The 24,586-nt window shown below is 32.7% G+C and overlaps 1 protein-coding gene across 1 annotated transcript in view; it reads left to right on the top strand.

Annotated features, from left to right (window-relative positions):
* The window catches only part of LOC129230094 (serine-rich adhesin for platelets-like), a 53,974-nt gene extending 40,934 nt beyond the window's left edge, over positions 1–13,040 (top strand). Inside the window, exons 18-24 of the mRNA XM_054864489.1 lie at positions 724–834; positions 3,573–3,769; positions 5,553–5,698; positions 7,430–7,472; positions 10,059–10,245; positions 11,260–11,395; positions 12,989–13,040. Of these exons, the coding sequence (XP_054720464.1) occupies positions 724–834; positions 3,573–3,769; positions 5,553–5,698; positions 7,430–7,472; positions 10,059–10,245; positions 11,260–11,395; positions 12,989–13,040 (872 nt within the window). The remainder of the gene's footprint in view (positions 1–723; positions 835–3,572; positions 3,770–5,552; positions 5,699–7,429; positions 7,473–10,058; positions 10,246–11,259; positions 11,396–12,988) is intronic.
* The last annotated feature ends 11,546 nt before the right edge of the window (positions 13,041–24,586 follow it).

Genomic DNA, 24,586 nt, shown 5'->3' with positions numbered 1-24,586 from the left:
TTTTGTTCAAGGCTACTTTTCATTGAATATTAACTGTAGGTAAGGTCATTAATTATACAAACATTTCAGAATTAAATAATAAATTAATTGAATTTTGGAAAATAGTTGTATTCTTGCCTCTCTCATGGACCATAGACGCATATGAGGCAGTGAGAAGCAAATGGATGTTAATTGAGTTTATAAAGTTTTGAGGAAAACAGGTTTAAAGTTCAGATCCTAGGTAAGCTTTCGTTGATTTTTTTTCTAATCATGATGCTTAACAGCACCTACTAGGACTACTAGTACCATATCTTGCCCCAGAACAGAATAGAGCTTCTCCTGACCTTTCGAAAGGGATATCTCGATATTTTCAATTTTGGCATTCACATCCCTTTGCTTCTCACAAGTTCATATATCATAGTCCCATTCATTTACACGAAATCTACTGAACCAATATTCATAAACGTAATATGCATGTTACGTACGTGGCCATTTAATATTTTTATGTGTAAAAACTTCCCATACTATTCAGCAAAGCTTATGGTCATGAAAGGGGTGACGATTTATGCGTTGAAATTGAAATTACTAGTCTTTTTTAACATTCTTCCGTAGAAAATTTGCAATTCTGTTATGTTTTAAATACACTTCCTTGCAGAAATTTTCTTATTTATTACTATCATTAGTATTTGGATAAAACGTGCCAATGAATATAATATCAGTTCAATCATTGTTCTTAATTCATAGGAACTCCTGCAGAAACAAGTGGCTTAGAGGTTGGAGACATAGTAGTATCTATTAATGGGCTCAATGTCCTCGACGCCACTCATTCTGAAGTAGTTCGATTAGCACACACAGGTAAGGCATCTATGTACTTCAACACACACTCTTCCGCTTCTCTCTCTCTCTCACACACACACACATATGAATTATTTCCGCATTTAAGTTCCAGTGCTGTAACTTTCATGAAATTATTTAATGTGAGCTTAATTTATTACCCATTTAAACCAGTTTAAGTTCTTATTTAGTTTCTTAACTCGTTCACACCTATTTTGTCAATAATCATTTAGTCTCAAGATTTTTATTTATATTTTACGTCATGCCTAATAAATAATTCAAAACTTATTTAAAAACAAATACGCACAATGTTTTTATTTTCTCCGCGTTAATAAGAGACCCAGTAAAATAATTTTCAAACAAAAAATTTCAAAAGTTTAATCACTTATTCAGAATGCACAACCATCTCTGAGATTGCAATCCAAAAATGTACCTAAAATTAATGACGTCGCAAAGAATGAGCAGTTATGAAAAAATCACGAACAATCAAACATGTAGTGTTATTCTTTTGTTCAATTTTCTACTAAATTGTGTCATTATGTTAATCAATAAATGATTAATGGTCTGCTAAATAAATAACTAGTCTCTGAGGGTTTTGTGATCCATTTAAGATTTAGCTATTAGTGTAGTTACCGTTTTTCCTGAGACATGCTTACCATTGGCATTTAAGATGGAAAGACAACTCGAAGTCATCAAAATTGGTAGGGGGAAAATTGGCTCATGTGAACACGGGGCACACGTGAACATGATACATTTTGCTAAGATCGCTTCAAGAAAATATCTGGAAAAATTCTCAATTAAAGACAGTACCAGTTGTACTTCTTGCCAAACATTGGGGTGCAGAAACAAGTGGAGCAATGAGCCACTTTATATTTCTGTGGTGGCAGCTTCGTTGTTTTCGCAGGTGTGGAAAAAATTCTATCACTCTCTTCTTCATGTGATAAAATTTTAAAAACTAACTGCTAATCTAAATCTAACTATTACGAACCATTATATGAACATTCAAGTAAATTTAAGGCAATGTTTAGATTTTTGAACAAAATTAAAAATTCTTTATTTTTGCGAATTGACTCTAAAGTAGACGATGGGGTACTTGTGAACACAACATCTAGGAGCACAAGTGAACAGTTCCCATAGTCGCTCTCCTTAATATTATAATTAGTGTAAGATATTGCAAGTGTTAAAAATGTGTAAATATTTATGATTATTGTTTTCCTATAATCAGTTTGTAAATTTATTGTAAATTTATTGTGTTGTAAATATTGTAAATTTATTGTAAATTTAATTGTATTGTAATAAACATAAATAAATAAATATTTACTATTTTTATTTTTTAAATTTTTTTTTTCTAAATATTTGATCCATAATTTAGTGTTAGATAATACTTTCAGGGAATAAAAAGACACAAAATATTTTCATTTAATTAAAAACTGAAGTTCAAAATCATTTTAAAATACATTATCAAACAATGTAGGAAACCCTTACATAAAAAAAACTTATTTGTATTATGTATGCATATAAGTTTTTGTCTAGTCAATTCAGTGATCAAAACAGGCTACGATACTTCAGAATTGGACAGTGCGCAGTTATATATTCGGAAAAAATATTTTTTTAGGGAAAAAATTGAAATTCTAACGCAGTATAGGTTACAAAGCCTTCAACGTATTTGTTATTTAGGTATATGTTTCATACTGAAGAATTTTTCAAATATGATGCTTCTCCTGCATTTTTTACCCGTGTTCATATGTGCTCCAGGCCTGTTCACATGTGCCCCCCTCTAGTGGAACATGTGAACAACTGTAGACGTTTTATTAAAGATACCATAAAGTAAAAAACTAATTCTTTTTTTAAAAAATCGAAAACAATCCAGCCTCCGAGACGGTAACTGATCTCAACGCTCCCTTATTATTATGGGGACGTTACTTACTATGTCAAGATGCTTTAAAGTTAACTTTAAGTTATCGTTACTGTAAATGATTTTATTTGAAAAGTAATAAAATAAGTCTTTCAAGTACGGAATTGTTGAAATTGTAATAATCGGGACTGCTAATAAGTTTATCAGGTGGTTAAAACACACTCTTTCTGTCTTTCTGGTATGGAAGTGTTGAAATTGTAATAATCGTACCTGTAAATGTCTTTATTAGTTTGTTAAAATACACTCTCAGGTACAGAATTGTTGAAATTGTAATAATCGTGACTTTAAATAACTTTATCAGGTGATTAAAATACACTCTTTCAGGAATGAAAATGTTGAAATCGTAATAATCCTACTTGTAAATGACTTTATTAGTTAGTTAATATACACTCTTTCAGATACGGAATTGTTGAAATTGTAATAATCATGACTGTAAATAACTTTATCATTTGGTTAATATACACTCTTTCAGATACGAAATTGTTGAAATTGTAATAATTGTACCAGTAAATGACTTTATTAGTTAGTTAATATACACTCTTTCAGATACGGAATTGTTGAAATTGTAATAATCATGACTGTAAATAACTTTATCATTTGGTTAATATACACTCTTTCAGATACGGAATTGTTGAAATTGTAATAATTGTACCAGTAAATGACTTTATTAGTTAGTTAATATACACTCTTTCAGGTATGGAAGTGTTTAAGTTATAATAATCGTACCTGTAAATGACTTTATTAGTTGGTTTATATACACTCTTTCGGGTGTGGAAGTGTCGAAACTGTAAAGTTGTAGTAACTGCAAGTGACTTTATTCGAGGGTTAATATTCACTCTTTCAGGCACGGAAGTGTTGAAAATGGAAGTGAGTCGCACTTGTCATATCCTTGCGCCTGTGCTGACCGATTCTCCGCCGCCACCTGTTTATTCTGGTTATCTGCAGCGGCTCAGCGCACGGAGTGTGACCGGGAGAAGGTGGTGCCGGCGCTGGTTCGCCGTTAAATTAGACGGAGTCCTGTACTGGTACAGGACGAGCAAGGTAAGGCATTCTTGTAGCATGGGGTGGCCCAACTGGTCAATGAACACTTACGCAATTTCCTTTTCAAACAATAATAGTACCCTTAGAAACTAACATCTAGTACAGGACCGCAATAACATAATTATTGACCGCAATAACATAATTATTGCTAAGTTTTTTTTTTTTCGAATGCGCAAACTTTTTGCGTTCTGCCACTGTAAAAAAAGATTAGAAACGTTCCTCGAAAATAATGAGCAGCTAATTTGCCCACTCTCTTCCAGTAACATTTTTGCAAAAAACATGAACGTATCCCGCTAAAAGGAACCTTCCTAAAACTATCCTGGAATATTCGTGAAGAATTGAGACATCTTTTCAGTAAAAGCCCGTCATGTCTCTGAACAAACCAGTAACCTTCAGAGAATACTTGTGTTGGTATAAAATAACAGCATGGCACTTTCCTGATCTTTCAGGAAAACGCTAAAACAATATTGCAATCATGGCCAAAGTTAAAACAGAATCGCAAGTACTAAGCATCTTTTGCCTGCAATTCTTGCCAAGCCACCTAATCCAGAGATTTATTCGCTCTCATTGGAATCTTGGACAACCAGGACGGAATGTAATCGAACTGAAGGTTATAGTGATACTCTAAATAAATACGCTCAGTTTAACTTTAACCAGGAAGCTAAACTAAAAATATTTTTTACAAGAGTGAAAGATTTGCATTCGTGTTACTTGTAGCAATTCAGGAAACCTTTTTGAAAAAATACTTTCTTTTCATAGGAAATTGCTAAAAATTTGGGAAATCCCGTAACGTTGAGCGAAACTAATCTGTGAATTTTCGGAATTTTCTTACAGTGATCGTCAGTATATTTGAGGGGTTGAAATTTTAAAAAAAATGCACCAACCTAGTGAAAGAACACTAAAGACTAAGATCAGGAATTTTTTTCTGGTCGGTATCTTCCAAATTTCTGCCCTACTATCATGTTTTATTGCACTTCAAATAAATTTAGTTTAAGGATTTTTGTCGAAATATATACCGCGGCAAACCACTGGGATTCAGCAGTAGTAATCGGTGGGTGTTCCCTTAGGGTATACTTCATATATCGCCGTGTACTCTCAAGCATCTTTTAGACATATAGCGTATACCCTCAAGCTTCAAACATTTTCATATTGTGACATATTATGTATATATTCGCATACAAATATTGTGCATAACTGATTACTGGGATTATACCCTCAGAAAAATTAATGGGAACATCACTGGTAGTAATTAATGTGTAAAAATTAATTAATTTTAAGGTTTTGAAAACGACAATGTAACCAGGCCTAGTAGATAGTGATGCAAGTGAGGGCAAGTGGAGAATTCTGAATAAATCAGTAAAAATTAATCAATTTTAAGGTTTTGAAAATGACAATGTAACCAGACCTTAGTAGATAGTGATGCAGGTGAGGGCAAGTGGAGAATTCTAAATTAATCTGTAAAAATTAATCAATTTTAAGGTTTTGAAAATGACAATGTAACCTGGCCTAGTAGATAGTGATGCAAGTGAGAGCAAGTGCAGAATTCTGAATCTATCTGTAAAAACTAATTAATTTCAACGTTTTGAAAATGACAATGTAACCAGGTCTAGTAGATAGTGATGCAAGTTATTGCAAGTGGAGAATTCTAAAGGCATTTTTGTTTTCACACCGGAGCGCAGAGCTAAAATTAATGTTGCACTCACTGTCTGAGTGAGACTGCCAACCTTTTTTTGAATTAACATTATCAAGCAATATCGAAACAACTTTTTCTTTCAAATTTCAGGACCATGAGCCTTTAGGTGCCCTGGGGCTTCAAAATCAAACTATCAGCAGGGTCCCAGAAGCCGGGGCGCCCCATGCCTTTAAGGTGTCCAAGCTCGGGGAATCTCCATACTACTTCTCTGCCGACGATGAGGACACCGCCACTAGGTAAAAAAGGTTTTTATAATTTCCACTTTTTCTTTGAAAATCAAGAAAGATTTCAGCATAATTACACTCATGTCCAAAATTAAGGTCACAAACATAAAATCTGTGAAAACTAAAAAATCTATTCATTGTGTTACCACGAAATTTGGCACAGAGATATATTACAATGGGACAAAGAACAAAGAAACACAACAACATGGAAAATATTTTAATTTGGAACTAAGAAACACGGTACAGTAAAACCTGTAAAGTTGACCACCTGTCTAAGTTGACCGCTATTTTCAGGTATAGAATTATATCTATATCATATAATTCAACCTCTGTAAGTTAACCTCCTGTTTAAGTTGACCACTAAAGTAGTGCACCGCAAGTGGTCAACTTACACAGGTTTCACTGTATATCAAAAAGTGTTAAATTATGAACTTGCCATTTATCTCAGGAAAAGCCTGTCTAATATGGAGTGTAACCACCACGCACTACTATTCAAACTTCACTACGGGTTTTCGCAGTTTATGACAGTGTTAATAAATGTTTGGGGCAACAAAGCCCATTCTTTTGAAAGCGCGGCTTTAAACTCTTGGGGTTTACGCCTGCAGTGGCTCTTCCTAAACCATCCCAAAAATGTTCCAATAGGATTGTAATCAAGAAACCTCAAAGGCCAGTCCATACGTAGAGCATTCTCTTCCTCAACGGGTTTGTGACCTTAGTTTTGGACATGAGCGTACTTGATTATTTTCTTCATAATTCAAGAAAAATGCATTTTACTTCAAAAACTAAAAGGACTTCAGTACAACGGCTTTATTAGCTGAAGCTTCACGATTCAAAGAAAATGCAGTTTTCTTTGAAAATTAAACTGACGTCAGCGTAACTACTTTTTTAACTGAAGCTTCATGGTTCAAGGAAAATGCATTTTTCTTTGAAAATTTGAAGCATATCATAAGCAAATTAAAAGCATATCATCACCTTATAAGATGACACTTTATTAGTTTAAGATAAATACACTTTTCTTTGAAAATTAAAAACATTTCAAAGAAACTACTTTTTTAACTAAAACTTGATGATTAAAAAAATGAATTTTTTCTTGAAACTTAAAAGAATTTCAGCGTAACTACTTTATTAGCTAAAAAATTTTTGTTCAAGAAAAAATGTATTTTTTTTTTAACTTCGGAAAATAAAAGAAATATTTTAGCATAACTACGTTTTCTGCAGTGGAAAAGAAATTTTGTCTTTCTTGAGATGCTACAATTACACACAAAGTTGCATTTATTATTGAACAAATATAGTTTTATATCCCATTATTTATTAAAAATGCTTTGGAATACTTTCTTATCATATTTTTTCTTGTAAGTGTGGAATTGAAAATCATTTAAAAGCCTTTGTTGTTGGAATTAACGTAATGTTTCTAAATGAAAAATGTCTTGCATTAACAGGAAATTTTTACTTGCTTTAGTTACATTGTTAAAGTGATTTTGTCAGGGGTTATGGTTCCACGAGGTAAAAGGTCTTAGACTGCTTCCAATACAGTTACGGTATTGTAAAAATTCTGTTCTATAACTGTTTACCATAAACATAATAGCTATTCTTTAATTTATTTATACCATAAATCATAAAAAGTTATAAAATTATAGCTATACTCGTATAATTACTGTGCCATAGTACATGAACGTTGGATTTTCCCCCCTTGTACCTTTTCTTTTTAAATTTATTAACTAGACCGCTCTTTTTTCCAAACAGATGGATTAGTGCCTTGAATCAAGTTGCTGCAACAGCTTCACGGGTAAGTAAAGTAACTGAAAAAAAAAAAAAAACTATTAGTAAGTGAAATAACGTAGAAACAACGTAGTGGAGACCGGGGCACATTTACGCATGGTACGTTTAAGCAGTGCTTTTTTCCAAAACGAGTAATAACTGGAGAGCCAACAGTCATATCAGATTGATGCTGCTGCCTAGCAAATATTCTCACAAGTTTTTGAGCATCAGTAGAGCTTCGGTTTAGCATGCAGATAGGAAAATCTGTTTTTTTCCAAGCCGAGTAAATTTTGTGTTGAACGTTTTGAAGCTTATTGTGAATAAATAATACTTAGTTAAGAACAAAAAAATATGTAAAAATTATCAGAATTTTACCCTTTTTGGAGAATTGTATTTCTTTGAACAGAAAAGTTATTAAATTTTGTTGCACGTTAAAAATAAATGCAAACTTGCCGACTGGGCACGTTCACGTATTTTAATTGGGGCGCATTTACGCACGTTCTTACTGTGTCTTACTACTCTGCCTTACTTCTAAACGGGCCAGGGACGCTTCTTTCCCTCTGTACTGTCTCAAACTTTTAGTATTAACAGGTTATTTAGTTTTGAAATTCATTCATTTTTAATTAAGTAACAGATTCGTATCTTATATCTTACAATCATATAATGTTGTCTTAATGCCTGTTCAGTTTTAGCTTTATACATTTTCTTTATTTTAAAGATGGAAAGACATAACGTTCAAAACACTAACACGTTAGATGTCAAAATAATGAATCGGCTTATCGATAATCCAAGTATTTTTCCCGGTAGGCCTTCCACATCGTCATATATGGACTACCGCAACTGAGACTCAGACCATTTGAAAAAGTAGGACAAAAGCTTAGGAACCAAGAAACCAAGAAAGGAAAAAAAAAGGATGCTCGCAATCCTAACTAATACTCCGATTAAACAAGCCCTCAGACAAGATCAGTTAGAAGCTACAAAGAAAAAAACATAATGGGCAGAACAAAACAAAAAGGAGAAATTATTTTAAAATTTACAAGTTTCGAATGAAGCAGAAATAAAAGAAAAAAGTATGAAACCAAAACCTGCAACAGGGGAAAAAGTTAGTCCACTCTGTATAAAGGAAATGAAAAAAACTATTCTGTATACGAAGTGGAAAATTGTACTTGCATCAAATATTTGAGAGCACACAAACAATCGAAAAAGACACAAGACAGTGTTCAATTTCTTAGATGTCAAAACGCAGTCCCATGACAAGTATGGGAAAAGAAGTACAGTGGCCGCAGCTAATATGAATCAGGTTTATTCTAAATAGTTTTGATTCCAAAAGGCGGCTGATTCAATAAAGCTGCGTTTTGTTCTGTTTTTGACGATTTGATTCATTAAAACTGTTGATTCAATTAACCCCTGATTCAATTAACCGGCGTCCACTGTACTTTATTTTTGTTAGTAAAATCTAAAAGTGATGAAGAAGATGACTAATGAGTTTAGATTTTTAAATGGCAGTAAGCCCTATGATTTTAGTTTAGCCTATAAAATATTCTTTAGATAAATATTTGTGATTTTCTTATTTTTAAAGTGTTTTAAGAAAATAAAACATTTAAATTTAGTTAAATATCTATTTCACTTTAGTCCTTGCTATCATTTTTAATATGCGTTAACGTGCCCCGCTCGATGCGTGAAACAATTTTTTTAAGGTTAAAAACACAAGCTGAGCAACAACCGAATATACAAATTTTGACTTTATTAACTGCTTCATAAAACCACAATGTCTAAAATTTCCTTTGTTAGAACATAAAAATTGGAAAATTCATTGAAAAAATTCCGCGTAAACGTGCCCCGGTCTACCCTATCATTTTCACAAAAAGTAAAAAGAAAAGAAACCATGTTCAGTTGTAGAGCTTCAGCTACTCAAAAGGGTAGATATTTATTTAAGAGTTTTATGCAACTTGAACTGATAAAACGATGGGATAAAAGTTGCAACGTTGCCCGAGTTTATGTGGAAAAATAAAATCTGTTTCCAAGTGGTTATCATGCTGAATTATTTTTTACTATGTTTTGTAAATTAATATATTGTTACGTATTCGCTGCAACTTCAAATTTCTTTAAATGACGACACAGTTCTTGAGAAAAACACGGGAGGTTTATTTACAGCTATGTACAAGAAGTGTAGTTAACAGCTGTTAAATTAACCATAGAAATTAGGCAAATATCAATTAACACCGTAAACTCAACGGTAGCACACGTATTTACATCAAAATAAGCAAAAACACAGCGCAAAGGCTTCACAAAACAAAGCGAATACACATTCTCCAGCCAGCGGCTGAGACCCAGACTATTGAAAGGCAAACTAACTATCTCCCTCATTCACAAGATGCCCGGCGTTTTATACCCAGCAAAGAAATATCCAGAAAATCCTATTACGTTCTACCAATTTCTTATCTTTTTTTTTATTCCATTCACAAATGTTATCAGGGAACCATATACGTCATTCAAATGTAAGGGGGTTGTATATTTCATACAAGAAACTATTTACAGGTCCCAATTGCAACAAAAATGTCATAAAAACAATTACTAATTTACGAAATTTGTAACAATATATTCATTGTCTCAGGTGGACCCTTACGTGGACGAGAGTTTGCGCAACGCTCAGTTACCCCCAAGCTCAATCCCGCACGTCGACTGCCAGGGTCCTCTCAGCAAGTTGAGTCAGCGCTGGAAGGCGTGGCGTAGGCGGTACTTCCTTCTGAAGGACGCCTCTCTATACTTCTACGCCGACCGCAACGCCAAAGTAGCCTTAGGTAAGAATTTTAACTTCCTTTTACAAATAAAATAATAGTTTTTAAAAAAACTAAAGAACACGCTTTAGTAGTAAAATGAACTGAAAAGTTAAAAAAAAATCTTTGGAAGACAAATATATAAAGTAATTGACCAAACATTTAATTTTACTGTCATGAAAAAAAAGCGTGGGGGCTGCCTATTTACATTTTTGCAAGAATAAAAGTGGAAGAAATTTAAGGCAACTGATGAGAAGCCCCCCACGATGTTTTACTTCCTTTTACAAAAAAAGGAAGCATTGTATTCGCAAAAAAATTTTCACTCAAAATTCGGCCTTAATTTCCATTTTGCTTTCCCCGAATTAATGTTGAGTTTTTTTTTTTTTTTTTCCCCAACCCGACCACACGCGGATAAGTACCTAAGAGAGTGCCTACGTATAGACACGCGAAATATCCATTTTGACGATTCCCGAGTTAGTTACAACGAGTTTTCTCGTGACGTCCGTATGTACGTATGTATGTATGTGCGTATGTATCTCGCATTACTCAAAAACGGTATGTCGTAGAAAGTTGAAATTTGGTACGTAGACTCCTAGTGGGGTCTAGTTGTGCACCTCCTTTTTGGTTGCATTCGGATGTTCCAAAGGGGGTTTTTTACACCTTTTTGGAGGGAAATCAATGTAAATTTCAATGCACTCAAGTGGTGTTATAACTTATGCAGACACTTGGCAATATATCGCCAAGCTTTTGGTGGCCAAGTTTTGTCGCCAAATTGGCGAAATATTTGGCAATTTATTTTTTAATTTTTAAATCTGGTTTTAATTCGGCTAATGTTCGTGATATTTAAAGAGTTAACCACTGAATCACATTAAAATTGCCAATAATGGGGAAATAGCTTTAAATTGGTGTAAAAGGAAATCATGTGATGCACACATCAGCTCGTCTCCATTTACATTACTAATGCTTTCGAGTAGTATGTCAGACATACGATTTTCTGAAGAATGTCAATAAAGTTTGACATGTATCCTTGTTCCGTAGGTCTTTTTCAATTGCACGGTTACAAGGTCCAAAGTTGTAATCTTCAAGGAAAGAAGAATACGTTTGAAGCCATACCACCGGAACCCAGACTCAGGCATCTGTACTTCCTAGCAGATACGGAAAATGAAAAGAAACGGTAACTTTTTTTTTTCTTTTTGTAGAGGGTTACTTTGCCAATTATTCGTTTTTAACTATCAAATATCCATTACATTTTCGCACGCTATTATTTTTAATGCTGACACCACACTGGTAAAACTAAAACCCAATATTTCACCAAAAAATAAGTTAAATATATCAAAATTTAACTGCAAGCATCTTATTGGGGATAAGTTCCACCAATGTAATAATGCTTTTGGCCGCCACCAGTTAATTATTAAATGAATAAATACATTTCTAAAATAACATTTTTTTTTTTTTTATTTCCACTGTGTAAAAGTTTTACTACATTGATCGAACAGTGACAAAAAATAATGTAAATAAATTACGATTTTTGAACTATTGCGTTCAGTGAAAATATCACAGCAAACTCCCGATTATCCACGAAGTAGGGTTTACGGTAACCGCGGATAAGCGAAAACTGCGGGTAATCCCAAAAATAGGTAATAAACCATACTTAACTTAGACAATAGCTGAAAAATATTAATAACACTCCCACATACATTTAAGTTATAACTAAAAACATTGCTACATTGCATCTACTAACAATATATGTAAAATCTAATAGCAAGCAACAACACAAGAGTAAGTCTTTTTTTTTTTTTTTTTAATGTGAAAACCCGCTGACAATTCGAACTACGGAAATTCTGACCGCCGATAATCGGGAGTTATTTTTTAAAAATATTAAATAAACATCAATATACATGAAATACACCGCCAACTCAGTCAATTCCAGCCGAGGACTGCAGTTTCGTGCTTATTAGCACTCATCAGTCGGGCATAGGATTAACTCATCAGCCCGGCATTGGAAAACTGGAGGTTTTCCACCTCCAGCTCAGTTAATCCTATGCCGGGCTGATGAGTGCTAATAAGCACGAAACTGCAGTCCATGGCTGGAATTGACTGAGTTGGCGGTGTATTTCATGTATTTCTGCATTAGCCCTGGCTATAGGGCGGTAACTTACTGAAAACATTAATATATTTCAATTCTCAAAATATTCAGTCTGGATTAAGTAGGTATGTAACTGTTTTAAACACTGACAAATATTTCAAAAGCTTCTTTGTTAATAAATATCTGTTAAATCCAAAATAAGTCTGTTAAAGAAGCGGAGAGTAAGCATGTTAGTTATTTTTTTAACTCACTAGCGACCAAATTACTCTGGAATCAGCAGTTAAATTCTTTTACTGACAATTTTACTCCAGAAAAAAGTTGGCATGATAGCTTTGAAGCAGGGTAACGATTGATTTACAATAAGTTTAATAATTATTATTTGTTAGTTTTGTATAACTGCGTATTATAGTTGGGGAAAACCTAACCTGGTGGTGTAGTAACGCTGTGTTTACGATCTGTGTAACAATGATGCCAGATTAGGTTTGCGCCCAACAATAATTTAGGAGTTTTCTTCTGTTTTATGCCAAGAAATACATTATTCAAATCTAAGTAAGGAAGTTTAAAATACAGAAACTGTGGCTAAAGTTATCCTGAATGACTATATTCCAAAGTTAGTTTTAGATTATTTAAGGATTTCTTTTACTTCTTTTTACTCAAAATTATATTTTCTCTTTGCTGTAGGTGGTTGGCTGCATTAGAATATTCAATAGACCGATGGATAAAAATAGGCTAACGCTAAAGACTCTAGCCGTGCATTTTACCATCTGCAATACATGAACCTGTGGTCCAATTTCTGCTCACCGAGCAAAATGTGAAGAGACTATAAATCATTGTAAATTTCATATAATAATGTTCACTAAGGTTTTTGTAATAAGTTTCAACTCTCCCCTAAGAGATAATCAAGTTGGAAATCGTTTTAACTATTTATAGACGACAGTGAGGCAACTGCACGTGTCAGGTTGAGGTTGGTGAATTTGCCGAAGTTTTATTGTTTTATCTGCCTGAACGAATAAAACTGCAGCACGAAAGCTAAACGAGGAAATGCGTTCATAAAACAAAGGAAAATTCGTCGATAAGCTAACAGAGTAAGAGCTCATGAGTGCCAGACCTACGTCATAGTATAAAAGCCAAAGTTTTGCTGTGTAAAGAGATCACAGAAAAGAATGCTATTATTTAAGCTGAGTCTTGCGCTGGCTTTGGCAGGAAACAGGTAGCGAAGTTGCGTCTAAAACTGAGCCATCCCATGTCATATGACCTTGTTGTCTCAATCCGATCATCTCCGACTTGAACGAAATTTTAAAGAGGTACACAGACATACCTTTGAAACTCACTTGTACAAATTTTCAGCTTCCAAAACTCAAATCCTGAGGATCTAGTATCGAAAAAAAAGGGTGCTCCAAAATGGCGGTTCAGCTTTGTGAATCAAATTGTCGTGTTTGGCCCGTTTCCCCATTGGAGGCCCTTTCGGAACCCACTTTTTCTATTCTTTTTGAAGTATCCTAGATCCTCATGATTTGTGTCTTGGAAGCTGAAAATTTGTATAGGTTAGTTGCAAAGGCATGTCTGCAACTTTGTATAACGTCTTTCAAATCCGAGATGGTTGGATAGGGACCACCAGGGCACGTGACATGGAATGAATCTATGATGCTTAGCTTTTTACATCAATTATAGGCACCTTTGCTACCTGTTTCCTGCCAAAGCCAGCGCGACTTAGCTTAATTAATAGTGAATGCTGTAATGTTCTTACGCAAAACAATTTTGGGCCTTTATACTATGACGTACTTAAGTATTAAGGTCTGGCACTCATGGGCTCTTGGACTATAAAGAGAAACTCATCAATAAGTGTAATACCTATTCTTAAGTAATTATGATCCACAAGATAAAAGGACAATATGAAGTACTAGGCAACAAGTATATCTAGTCTTTGAAAAAAAAATCTTAATAAATATCATGTACTTAAAGTAATAATTTGAATTTCATAGAATTTACGAAAAATTAACTAAAACATGGAATAGCAAAAGGAAAGTTTTATCCTCTTATAACTTCCTTTCATTTCGGAAAAGGAGCTAAAAAAACGTTTCTAAGGGGCCAACTTTAAATACACAGTATTCAACATTTCTTATCGTTCTTACTAAATTCAATTGGCCTTAGTACATAAAACTCCTTTATTACTAAATTACCAAAATTTGTGTCTTGCTCCCGAATAAATGTATGAGGAGAAACTGTCAGTAGTAGACACTGCAGTAGTTGTTGGAACTCTACTAGTAAGTAACACTAATACAGAAAAAATAAACCAACAAAAGAAATACAGGTGACAAAAGATGAGCTAAGGACGAGCTGAAAGATAAGCATTTGCTTATTTTACAACTACAGCTTATAAATTTTGCATGTTAATTTAATTTTTCTTTTTAAATTTCAACCAATAGTGCAGTGTGAACTACTGGTTGTTTTACCTTGTATTCTGTACAATTTGCACTGGATTTAGCGCTTTGATACAATTGACTTCTTTAACCTTGTCAACAATAAGTGTTTTTGATTATATTAACATTGGCTTAAGAATGGTTCTGTACCAAATATTTTTTTCTAAACTCCAATGATTTGATTAGCATTATCTGTCACAGCAAATAAATTCTTCACACAACTAAATATATAATTTTCTGTAATAAGACAAAGTTATATATTTTGAAGTTGTTTAAATATTATATTGATCTTGGTACATTTTAGACACAGTTAAGGTATCTTTAAGTGGGTGCTTATATGTCTAATTTGACTAAATTTGCTCTATTTCCTTATTATTACATACAATGAAATAATTGGTACAAAATTAGCGACCGAAAAAGATTTCACATCATGTTGACCAACATTTACATTCATGATATTAAAGCTTAAGTTCCAACCCATATCTATTTACAGGGAAGTTTCTGGAACGAATCGCAATCCTTATTTTTTAGCTTTTGTATTATTGGACGAAGTTTTGGATATGAATGATTTTCCCACCATTTGGAGCCTTGCTGAATGTGGCAATAAACATTTAAATCTGGTATGTTATCCAACCTTGCATAAGCACCATTAAAACTGAACACCAAACATTCGACAATAAATTAATTTGGCGAAATTCCGAACGTCGCCAAAAATGTTCAAAGTTTCATTAGTATCAAAAAGAGAAGTGGTGATGAAATTAAGTAATTCAAATCAAACTCAGAAAAGGGTTTCATAGTAGCTGACTACGTGCAGTTGTCTCAAAAATAAACTGACCGGTTACTAGCTCTAAGTCTTTCTATTTTATTTGTATCAAAACTCTTTTGGTAAAAACAATTAGATGGAATTATTTACTAATATTTACCAAAAATATTCTTGTTCATAACTGATTTTAAAAATTAAGATAATACGTAATTAAGATAATACAAAGACAATAGTCTTTAAATTATTCAAACTCATATGTGAAAAGTCGAGACAGACATCAAATAATTTTAAGAAACATTTTAGCATAAAATACATTTTGGATTCCTTTATCATAAATAAATTTCAAAAGCATGCAACTATAAGGTTTAACTGCTTATGTAAACTCTAATTTTGGTAGTACTTTTTTATCCATGAAATGCAAAATCCAAGAAAAAATATTTTATTATATTAAATTTAATTTTGATCATCAAATGTTACAAATCGTTGTCTGTTTCGAATTAGTTTATCATTCTAGAATACATTTCTTTTTACGTCATTTTTTATCTAAAATACCAACTTTCTAGAAGAAATTCGGAGGGCAGAGAAAGCCTGTCTTGACTTTTTGACTATAAGTTTGTTTTAGATAGCTTAGTATCAATAGCTGATTTTATTAGCGATAACCCTTCAATGTTTCGTGGAGTTATAGAATATCTATTAAGAGCTTCTTTCATCGATTGCAGTATGCAAACAGTCTTGAAGTTATAGTTCTTTTTTCAATAAATTGAAAACGATAATAGACTTGTACATTTATAGCAACAAGAAAACAGATTTATTTCTATTATACCTGATAAAATTCCTCGTTGAGAAAGTTGGTATAAAGTAAAAAGTTTATAGCAACTTTCAAGTCGATATCGACATTCTAGGAATCGTTTAAAAGTGATGTCACGTCTTCAGAGTTTGTCCCCTCTTAACTTTTTCGGTCAATTATTAGCAATGATAGCATTTTAAACAAGCATTTGTTGACCACTTCTTAATACCAACATAAATAGTTAATTATTGAGTGATTTTTCTTTTATTTCATTTGCTCAAAGCAAACATGGGTGATCTGTATATCACAGTAAATAAACCTGTAAAAATAAATTTAACCTCAAACAGTGCAATTAAACATTTCATCTCATTACATTTTTCACTAGTACTAAAGTAACTTTCTTGAAACTTTCTAGATGGCTTCGTAAGTGTTCCGTCCTAACCTCCAATCAAAACTTTAGCTGCCTCTATAAATTATCAAAGAGCATTTCATGGGATGGTACAAATTTGTTCTAGCAGTCATATAAATAATATGTACTTATTTATTTATTTTACAATTTTGTGATCCAGTGGTCAACTACAGGTTTGTAGTCCTTTACTGGCAGATCACCCTATGGTCCAAAAATAATTTTAACCTTATAATATGAGTAAATAATTTTATCCAGCGACAGTAATTACATAAATAAATAAATTAAAAAATATTTTTAAAGGGGGTTCGAATAACTTTATAAATGCTAGCAATAACTACTACATCCACAAGATTTTGACTTAAGCAGTCATTTCTTATGTGAGTAAATACTATTCGTAGCGTTTAAGTATTACATTCAATTTAGTCCAGTGAAAAGTTTCATTGCTCCAGTATAAAACTATTCGAGTGATTCATAAGCTTTGCCGTATTTGACACATTTCAATGTTTGTATTTTTATAACTTACTGATAACGAAATCGCGAAGAGGGGAAGATAACCGAAAAAAAAGCTGGCATTTGGGCTTGCTTATCGTACAATACTGTAGAGTTCTGATCAGGGTCCGATTCAGAAATTTTGATGAAAAAAATTAATACCTCTCCCCCCCCCCCCCTCCAAAAAAAAATCATGGGTGCAATCCGAATCATTATTTTTTTTTTAGGTTGACCCATTGACATTTGCATGGCTGGCTGCAGTAAACTGAGGGTGTATGTATGTATATATACATAGTCACTGCAATGTATTTATAATATGAAACTTACATAAATAAACAATCATAAAAGGTTCAAACCTCTTGACACATTGTAAATCAACTGAAACAAAATAAATGCCTTATTTAAGCAGCAATAGTGAGCTCCATACTAACATGGAGTGACATCTGAGTGGTTTCATTCTACGCTGGATGTCCTCCAGATAGTTTGAGAGAGTTTTTCTCTGAACTCTTAAACCTTGCTAAAACAGAGCCAGCAATAACAATTAAGTTTTTAAACTTGCACTGGAATGAAAAATATTTAGAAACATTTTTTGTGCAAAACAAATGAAAATATTCATTTTGAAAAAACAAATTTTTAATTTTTGGGGGCCCCTCTGAAGCTAGTGGGCCCCAAAGCCCGTGCTTCTCGGGCTTACACTTAAATCAGACCCTAGTTCTGATATGAGGTATGAGACCTGTATGCAATAAAAGTGAGCAAACATTTAAGTTAATTTTCGAGTTTTGGCCTTATGAGTTACAGTTGGGCCTTAACGCAGCCGAATCAACGCGAAACATAGCGTACCTCCCCCCCCCCCACCCCCAGGAATGACACAACTGGAAATTTGAGAAAACGTACTAAGTATTGATTTAAAATCGAAATTTAATGACCTTTCTTTCCACAAAACTCGCACAAATTTAGCTTACATACCTGATGCGTGGTGGCGCCAAAACGATATCATCAATAGTGACACATCATTAAAATTTAATGATTTAGAGGAAAATTTACCAAATTTTAAGTTTGAATTAGTAATTTAGACATTAAACACTAACCATTAAACATCACATAGTAATCTTTTACGCGTATTTTAACGTCTGAAACAAAAAAAAGAAAACTGGAGAAAATCAAGGTTTTAAGCAATAGTAGTTTTAAGAGGTTTATTTTTATTTTATTTATTTTATTTATTTTTTTTGAGTCGTGCCACTTTCCTTACCAAGGTGCGATATGCTGTGCTACAGGCGAAAGGCCAATGAACCATTCTACTGTAACAAGAAGTTTATTATAATATCGCACCCTGGCAACGAAAGTACAACTCAAAACTTTTGAAGCACGTACTTCTAACTACTGTTTGACCACGGATTATATGTAATTTGGCAATATGCCAAGTAAAGACGATTCCATCTGATTGAATCTAGCTGGGGAGAAGGGAAAATAACGATGGTATTTTGATGCACGCGTTTCATAATGTCACTAGTGCCTTAATTAATTATTTATTGCATTCGCAGAAATAAAACAAGGGGAAACAAAAATAGTTACAATGAAAACACCTAAAAGAAAATAAAATATTTGCATTTCGTTCAGGAACATTAAAGCAAAATGATAATCTTAATACTTTCTTGTGAATAAATAAATCAATTAAGTTGTGCCGTAAGAATATAGATCGAATGTACTTTAGATTTAAAAAATGTTGCTGTGAAAAAATTTCATTTTAACAAAACTAAAACCAAATTATTGAGACGCAAAAGTGCACATCTGAAACAAACCAACTAGCATCCCTATAAACTAATAGATACGTCTATTTCCGTCTATTAACCGGATATTAGACTTTCCATATAATCGATGGTCGAACAGAACTTAAAAACTAAATTTAATGCTTTCTCTTTTGCCATAAAACTCGCGAAGTTCGCTTTCATAACTAGTGCGTGGTGGTGCAAAAAAAAAAAAAAAAAAAGATTAATCAGTAGAGACAAATCATAAAAATTTAATAATTTAGAGTAACAGTTTGTAGCATTGCGTAAATCCTTGATTTTATCCAATATTGTTGTCTTTAGTTGTGTCGCTTCTGTTGCATAGATGAGAGATTAATAATTATTATTGTTGTTCTTACGATTTTCATTACGTTAATCATTATAAAATGTTATTATCTTCGCAGTACCAAACAATAGACTGACAGATGACATAAGACGGTAGAACATGACTTGTACTTTGAATGCTAGGTTTTTGAGTTAACAATGCATTACTACAGAAATAAAGTAACTTCTTGAAAAACTTATGACTCACGCCAGTGTAATATTTATGGAAAGTAGTTCAAATATTTTTTTTAATGTTCTTGAAATGAAGAGAAAAATGGTCGAATAAACTTTCTTCTAAATTATGAGCGATGTAAAACACCAACGTAAATAAGCACAAACTATCCAGAAAATACAGCATATTGCTAATTCAAAGCTATAATGGAGCATCTTCATCAGGGCAAAAATGCTCAGCACACAATCAGAAAATCGCGAGAGAACACTCGAGTGTGATGCTCTCTCTCGGTTTTCTTGTTGTGTGTTGAGCATTTTTGCACTGATGAAGAGACTTCGTTACAGCCTTAAAATAGCTATATGCTGTATTTTCTTGATAATTTGCTATTCATTTTCATCTATTTTTGCAATAATCTTAGGGGTACAGTTAAAGAAACAGCTTCCGTTAAATGTCAGTGTAAGAAAACACTTAGATTTCCCTTTCTTTAGGATCATATTTATCTGGCATAAAGGGTTATCGCTAATTTTAACAATAATTTCGAAAACGAAGCACAATGATTATACAAGCACGAAAAAACTGTCTGCTCTGTAACGTTCCTTATACGTTTTATGTAAAAAAAAAAAAAAGTCGTTTCCAGAAGTTGATATGATCTGTATATTGAGTGTTATATAGAAGAAATATATGAGTGTAGTGGTGTGCGATGTAAATTGTTTCAAATTATAAACATTGTTGCTTTGTTGAGGCCTGTCATGTTAAGAATTGTGGGCAAAGAAATATTTACGCTAAAAGATACTGAAACTTTTGAGAGCTTTAAAAATGCATTTAGTGTGAGTTTGTATGAAACAGTATTATATTATGATGCCATTCTAATGTACAGATGATTTGAACACACATGTAAGTATTATTTATTGAACTGAATGATGAAATTAAGTGAAGCTTAACTGTCAAGTAATCATAAACGTTTTACCACTCTTTTAAACTTACACTTCAGGGCACAGTGTTAGCACAAAAAGAAAATGGATGCATAGAGCTTACTAAAAATTTCCTGAAGTATTCCAAAATATTAATTTTTATTAAGACCATTTTAATTTTGTAATTTAATTGTTGGTACAACTGCTTATGTTTCTGCTCTGGTTGCATTTTCCAGCAAAATAACTCGACAGAATCCTTTATTTCAAGAACCAGTTGAGAGCCGAGATTTTAATTTCAAGGCCTTGATGCAAAGATGGGGACAACCCCACCTTTTGTCGATGTTGTATTTTTCATTAAAATATATGAATATATAGAGGCCAATTCTGATTAATATTAAATATTAAGGCACCACATTTGCTTTCTTACCATGAAGGTTACAATATTTTTTAGTGTAAATTTAGTGAAAAAATATTTAAATATATTTCTTCCAGTAAAAATTATTGTAATCTCATACTGAACAATTTAAAATGATAACAGTATTTTTTTTTTCATGAAATTTGAAAACATTACGTTTGACTGGTTTCTGGAATAAACGATTTCTTTTGATCATGTTGCATCTTCCAGAATCATAATTGTTGATGATTCTGACCGTGTTACATGTTCGAGCATCATAACTGTTGACTCTCGTGATCGTGCTGCATCTTCCAGAATCAAAATTGTTGATGATTCTGACCGTGTTAAATCTTTGAGCATCATAACGTAATGCTTATGATCGTGCTACATCTTCCAGAATCATAATTGTTGCTGCTTCTGATCGTGCTGCATCCTCCAGACTTAGTCTTGATGCTTCCGATCGTAATGAATTTTTCAGAATCTTAAATACTAATGCTCCTAGCCGTGCTACATCCTTAGAAGCATGGATATTGACGCTCTAGATCTAACTACATGATTTTTTTTTCCATCAACGAAAAAAGCAGCAATATTTATGACTGTTCGTATATTACAGAATACCCTGCAAGTCTTAAATTACTGAATAAACTGCTGCTGTCAATTTAATGCCCATATACTCGCATCATAAGAAGATTCAAAATACGTTCCTATTTTCAGACGTAACTGGAATTTTTTTTTTCTTTTTAGTAAAAAAATTCACCCGAGACTTTTACAACTTTCCGGGGGTGAATTTTTTTTATCAATTTGTTTCTAAAACAAATCAGAAATTACATCCTGCTGTTGCAGTTCCCGCAGGATAAAAAAGTGAGAACTTTTCTGATTACCTGATATTTGAGCTAGACGGTTTAGCCATTATTTGTTACTTATTTTTCTCTAAAGCTAGATAATTAAAAAAAGAAATACTAGCTTATGTTTACATGTATCAATTAAATGATCAATTATTTTATGTAAACCTTCAAAAATCTCTGGTAAAACCTGACGCATTAACTGTTATGCTGAAAGTTTTTATTAAATGATTTCCACTTTAAGAAAACCTTTTGAAAAATTGAATTAGCTGAAAAAAATATATATCTTAGTATTCATATTTTTAGAAAAAGCTAAATTGTTAATATTTCAAAATTTCTACTAAAATTAGTATTTAAATTTGTTACGTTAAAGTATATCTAGCTATCAATAGTTTATATGATATTATATACAATTTTAAACTGAAGTCATTGAAAGTTTGGGAGCAGAAAACCAATGAAAATAAATTTTTTTATTCCACTTCAGTTGGTTAACAAAAATTTTGTGCAAAATATATTTTTACAAGTTGGACATATGTTATGATTGGTCGTCATTTCTTTTAAATGTTTCTAGCAGTAAATGCTGGTGTCATAGACATTGCATGAGAATTTTTTGTTTTAGCTAAATTTTTGTGTTTAGCAGTGGAAGTGTGAGTTCAAATATGGTACGAAATTAGTTAGTAAGAATGATGTGTGATTTAATTATGTTATTTTTAATACAAAAACCTTTTTTGAGTTTTTAAGATTATTTTGCATCTGTTAAGCGCTGAAGCTGAGCAAAATGTTTATGCTGTTAAAAATCTGAAAATATATTGAATTATATCTGCAAGTAGATTAACAAGTTTCATATAACGTTCAGAAAATTAGTTTCTTCTTCTTATTTTTTTTTTTTCGCTTATAAGTTTACAATAAAGAAAACGTTCACTGAAAATTGTTTCCAATATCAAATTTAAAGCATTCGGCGTAGCAAATAAACATATTAGAGCTTCTTCAGAACTGAAAGATCGAAATTTATTCACGCCCGCATAAAAGAAGTCAATGGTTGGTTAAATTTTGCAAAGATACCGTGTTGCCAGTTTTTATACCATTTGACGTGGGAAAATCATTTGACGATTAGAAACTCAATAAGTATATGATGGGAAAAAAAAGCTTTTAAAAATGCTTTTAAACTGATGACTTGAGCCAATTAAAATCTTTAGAAAACTGTATTGCTTCAAGAATTTCAAAAGCCCAACTCCAAAAATCTATGCTCCCTTAATTTCAGCCTATAAATGAATTTGATAATTTTATAAATATTTTTTATTAGTAGTATTTATCACATTTTCTGTTTGGCAATGATTAAAAAACTTTTCCCTCCTCCCGCGACAAAGCGAGTATAAAAAAAAGCTAATAGAAATACTGAAACAAATCGTAGCACAATGAATCAGTAAAGTCAATTTGTAACAAAAACAGTTCGTGCATACGGCTATAGAAATAGCGGGAAATAAATAGTTTTCGAACATATATTTGGAACTTTAAAAAGCAGGAAAATACGCTCTATTTCAGTTTTAGGAAGAGAAAGAACAACAATAACAACAAACAATATCCTTTGTTTTTTGTTCCTCTGCATTTGTAAAGTTTTCGAATCCGCACACATGGTGGTTCTCAAACCGGTCACATTTCTTTCGATGTCGTTTTCAACCAGTCTCGTGGACGAAATCACATTAAATGCACCAATCAGAAATGAAATTCGTCATGTGACCGAGTCAGAAACGATAGCAAAGTTGAATCCGAGTCGTACGAAAATCAGACTGACTGTATCCAACCTTCAAAGCTTTTTTACCGTTAAATGAAAAATTATCATATAAGCTAAGAGCCACAATATGATATGTCAGTGCAAAAAGCTCACCAACACAACAAAAGGACACGAGAGAACTGATTGGTTGACTCTCCCCCTTGCTCTGATCCCGGGGTTGACCTGTCGTTTGTTGATTCGTTGTTTGATGTCTTTTGTCCTGAATTCCTATTGGTTAGCCCTCTTTGGTATTAATACCAATTTCCACATGGCTGTTCTTAGTTCTTTCGGGACCTTTTGTTTTGTTGGTGAGCTTTGATGCACTGATGAAGAGGCTCCATTGTATCCTTGAAGTAGCCATATGCTGTATTTTCTTCATAATTTTTGCTTTATTTACGTTGATTTCACTTTTATCATCTTTTTTACCGTGATTTTTTTGCTGATCCCCTTGGTCTAGACCTCTGGACCAAGTCCAAAAATCATGTTGCACTAACAGGTCAAAAACAGTCCCACTCTCATCTAACAATGATTATCTTGCGCACAATTCATTCCAACATATGAAGATATCGTCTCCATCTCCGTTTTATACTCCTACCAGCTTTGGTTCAACTTTCTACCAACGTCGTAAAAATTCCCAAAACATACTTCCTGTTCGTGAACACTTTCCTTCCGGAAAAATTTGATTCATAATTTGTTCCAAGGAGCAACAATTCGCCCAATCGGTAAACAATTTTACTCTGAAAAAAAAATCAAAATTTATTTCGCTTATTTCATTTGTAAAATATGATCCTTAATTTGTCTCAAGGAGCAATGACTCAAAAAATCGATCAACAGTTTATTAACAAAAATGTGAACTTATATTTCACTTTCAAATGGGCTTAATATTTACTCAGTTTCCCAAATCTATTATTTACTACTTTGGCACTAACCCACACCTGAAAGCTCTTAATTATTTCATTAATTCAGATTAATTTAGTTTCAGAGTTTTAACAGCATTATCAAGCTATAATAATTGGTAAATAAGAAACAATGGAAGCATTAGTTGTTTGATTTTCATACATCTTTCTTGCATTACAGAACGTATTATAATCTGATTTTTATCTAAACTTCTAATAAATTTGTAGAAACAAATTTATCAGCCCACGCGTCAAGGTCAGTCGAAGAAGAAAAGAATAATACACAGAAACGAAACCTAAATGGAAGATTTTAGACG

The sequence above is a fragment of the Uloborus diversus genome, chromosome 9 (genome assembly GCF_026930045.1).
Source record: "Uloborus diversus isolate 005 chromosome 9, Udiv.v.3.1, whole genome shotgun sequence".
NCBI lineage: Eukaryota > Metazoa > Arthropoda > Arachnida > Araneae > Uloboridae > Uloborus > Uloborus diversus.
The sequence above is the reverse complement of the archived record's forward strand: the minus strand, read 5'-3'. Positions and strand labels throughout refer to the sequence as shown.